Source organism: Pseudopipra pipra, unplaced genomic scaffold (assembly GCF_036250125.1).
Source record: "Pseudopipra pipra isolate bDixPip1 unplaced genomic scaffold, bDixPip1.hap1 HAP1_SCAFFOLD_236, whole genome shotgun sequence".
Taxonomy (NCBI): Eukaryota; Metazoa; Chordata; class Aves; order Passeriformes; family Pipridae; genus Pseudopipra; species Pseudopipra pipra.
In genome coordinates, this window is record NW_026990715.1 from 42,501 (window position 1) to 45,000 (window position 2,500).

Genomic DNA, 2,500 nt, shown 5'->3' on the forward strand with positions numbered 1-2,500 from the left:
ACGTGCCGCGGGGCCACCGGCTTTCGCCCGCCTCGCGGCCGTCGGCTTCCCCCAGAAAGGCCGGGGGACGGCGACGGGGAGAAAAACAAAAAGCCCCCGAGAAAAAAGCACGCGCGCCTCTCGCTCGCCGTGCTAGCCACGGCCGCCCGGGGCTCGGGGCGGGGCCCGCGCCCCTCGCTCCCCGATTCCCTCTCGCTGCCCACGGGCTCGCGCCTCGGCGGCGGCCGGCCGCTGCCGGGCCGCTCTCGCGCTCTCACGCACTTTCTCTTCCCTGGCGCGCTCGGCGTGCTGCGGCTTAAGGCCGCCGGAGCAAAAATCAAAAAAAACGGAAAAAAAAGGCCGGGAGGGCGCCCCACTTCGCCCGCAACCCGGCCCCCGGCCGACAGACCTTCGCGGAACCCAGCCCTCCGGCAGCCAGGCCGGCGGGGCAGGCCCGACCGCACGGGCCGCCCGGCCGCCGTGGCTCTCGCGCCGGCCTAAGAGGAGGGAGGGGCGAGGCGCCGCCGCCTCGCCCGCCAACGGCCATCGTGCGTCCCCAGGGCTCCCCGGCGACTCTGTCGGGTTCTCGGTCTGCCGGCGCGGCCGCCGGCCACAGCCTGGCCGGCCGGCGCCGCCGCCTTCGGCCCGCTGGGCGGGTCCCCGGCTTAGGGCCGAGGAAGGGGGAACGAACAAAAGAGCCGAGGCGCGCCGAGGGCGCCGCCTCGCCCGACCATCGGGCGGTCCCGTCACCGAGCCCCTCCGGCAACCGGCCGGGCCCAGGCGAGGCCGCACGCCCACCGCCAGTCCCCGGCACGCCGCCGGCACCGCTGCCGCCCGGCAGCCGAGGACAGGGCGCCGCCACCCAGGCCCGGGCCATCTTCGGGGCTCTCGGGAGGCGGCCGGGGAAAAAGCCCGCGCGGGCTCGGCCCTTCGAGCCCCGGCCGCCAACCGCCCGCAACAATGCCCGCCGCCGCCGCCGGACGACGGGCGCCGGCTTAAGGCCGGCCCACCGAAAGGACGAGACGCCGCCGCCTCGCCGCCCTCGCACACCATCGCCTTCGCCCGGGGCCCTCAGGGAGCCGGCAGCCGCCACCGGCTCGGGCTGGACGCTGCTGTCGGGCCCCCGCGGGCCCCCCTCGGCCGTCCCAGTCCCGCACTCCCTCGGCTGCGCTTTCGCGCTCGGCTCTCGTCTTCCTCTCCCGTCATCGGGCCCGCCCGAGGAAGCCGGTCGAGAGCCCCGCGGCTTTCTCGCGCCGGCCTTCCTGCCGCTCGTGGGGTTGGCCGGCCCGTGGCACGCGCCGAAGGCCGCGCGGCAGCAGACGCGGAAGAAAAGGGGCCCTCGGAACCCGCGCTGCTAGACAACCCCTGCCCACAATACGGACAGACGCGTCCTGGCGCCGCCGCGCCTCCGAAGCGGCTCGAGGCTCCTCAGCGGGGAGGCGCGCGAGAGCAGGCCGCCTCTCGCCTAGACCTAACCGGAGGCGGCGCCCGACAGCGACCCCTTGGCCGACTTCCGGGGCCGGCCGCGACAACAGGTCTACCCCGAAAATGCCGACAGGCGCCTAAGTCCCGCCGGAGCCGGGTAGACCTGGTGGCCCTGCGCCGGGACGCCGCCGGGGCGCAGGCCGCCGGCGGCGGCCGCGGCGGCCGCATCGGCCGGCTCCGGAACCGGGTAGACCTGATGCTCGCCAGCCCCGGAACCGGGTAGACCTGATGCTCGACAGCACCCGGCGGGGCACGAGGCCGGCCGCGCCCGACTGGGCGAACGGGTCGGCCCGGAAGCCCGGGCCAACAGGTCTACCCGCCGGGCTCGGGCACCAGGTCTACCCGCCGGGCCCGGACACCAGGTCTACCCGCCGGGCTCGGACACCAGGTCTACCCGCCGGGCCCGGACACCAGGTCTACCCGCCGGGCTCGGACACCAGGTCTACCCGCCGGGCCCGAACACCAGGTCGACCCGCCTAACCCGAACGCCAGGTCTACCCGCCGGGCTCGGACACCAGGTCTACCCGCCGGGCCCGGACACCAGGTCTACCCGCCATGCTCGGACACCAGGTCTACCCGCCGGGCTCGGACACCAGGTCTACTCGCCATGCTCGGACACCAGGTCTACCCGCCGGGCTCGGACACCAGGTCTACCCGCCGGGCTCGGACACCAGGTCTACCCGCCGGGCTCGGACACCAGGTCTACCCGCCGGGCTCGGACACCAGGTCTACCCGCCATGCTCGGACAACAGGTCTACCCGCCGGGCTCGGACAAGAGGTCTACCCGCCGGGCTCGGACAAGAGGTCTACCCGCCGGGCTCGGACAAGAGGTCTACCCGCCGGGCTCGGACAACAGGTCTACCCGCCGGGCTCGGACAACAGGTCTACCCGCCGGGCTCGGACAACAGGTCTACCCGCCGGGCTCGGACAACAGGTCTACCCGCCGGGCTCCGAGAGCAGCTGTACCCACCGGCACCCCCGCCGCCGAGCCCAGTCGGCCGCCGCCCTGCCACCTTAAGAGAGTCCCAGCTACTCC

At 75.0% G+C, this 2,500-nt stretch overlaps 1 protein-coding gene across 1 annotated transcript in view; it reads left to right on the forward strand.

Annotated features, from left to right (window-relative positions):
- LOC135408213 (collagen alpha-1(I) chain-like) overlaps positions 1 to 1,687 on the forward strand; it is a 3,893-nt gene extending 2,206 nt beyond the window's left edge. The window contains exons 2-3 of the mRNA XM_064643502.1: positions 1 to 70; positions 137 to 1,687. The exon at positions 1 to 70 is cut by the window's left edge and continues 914 nt beyond it. Coding sequence (XP_064499572.1) covers positions 1 to 70; positions 137 to 1,687 — 1,621 coding nt within the window. The remainder of the gene's footprint in view (positions 71 to 136) is intronic.
- The last annotated feature ends 813 nt before the right edge of the window (positions 1,688 to 2,500 follow it).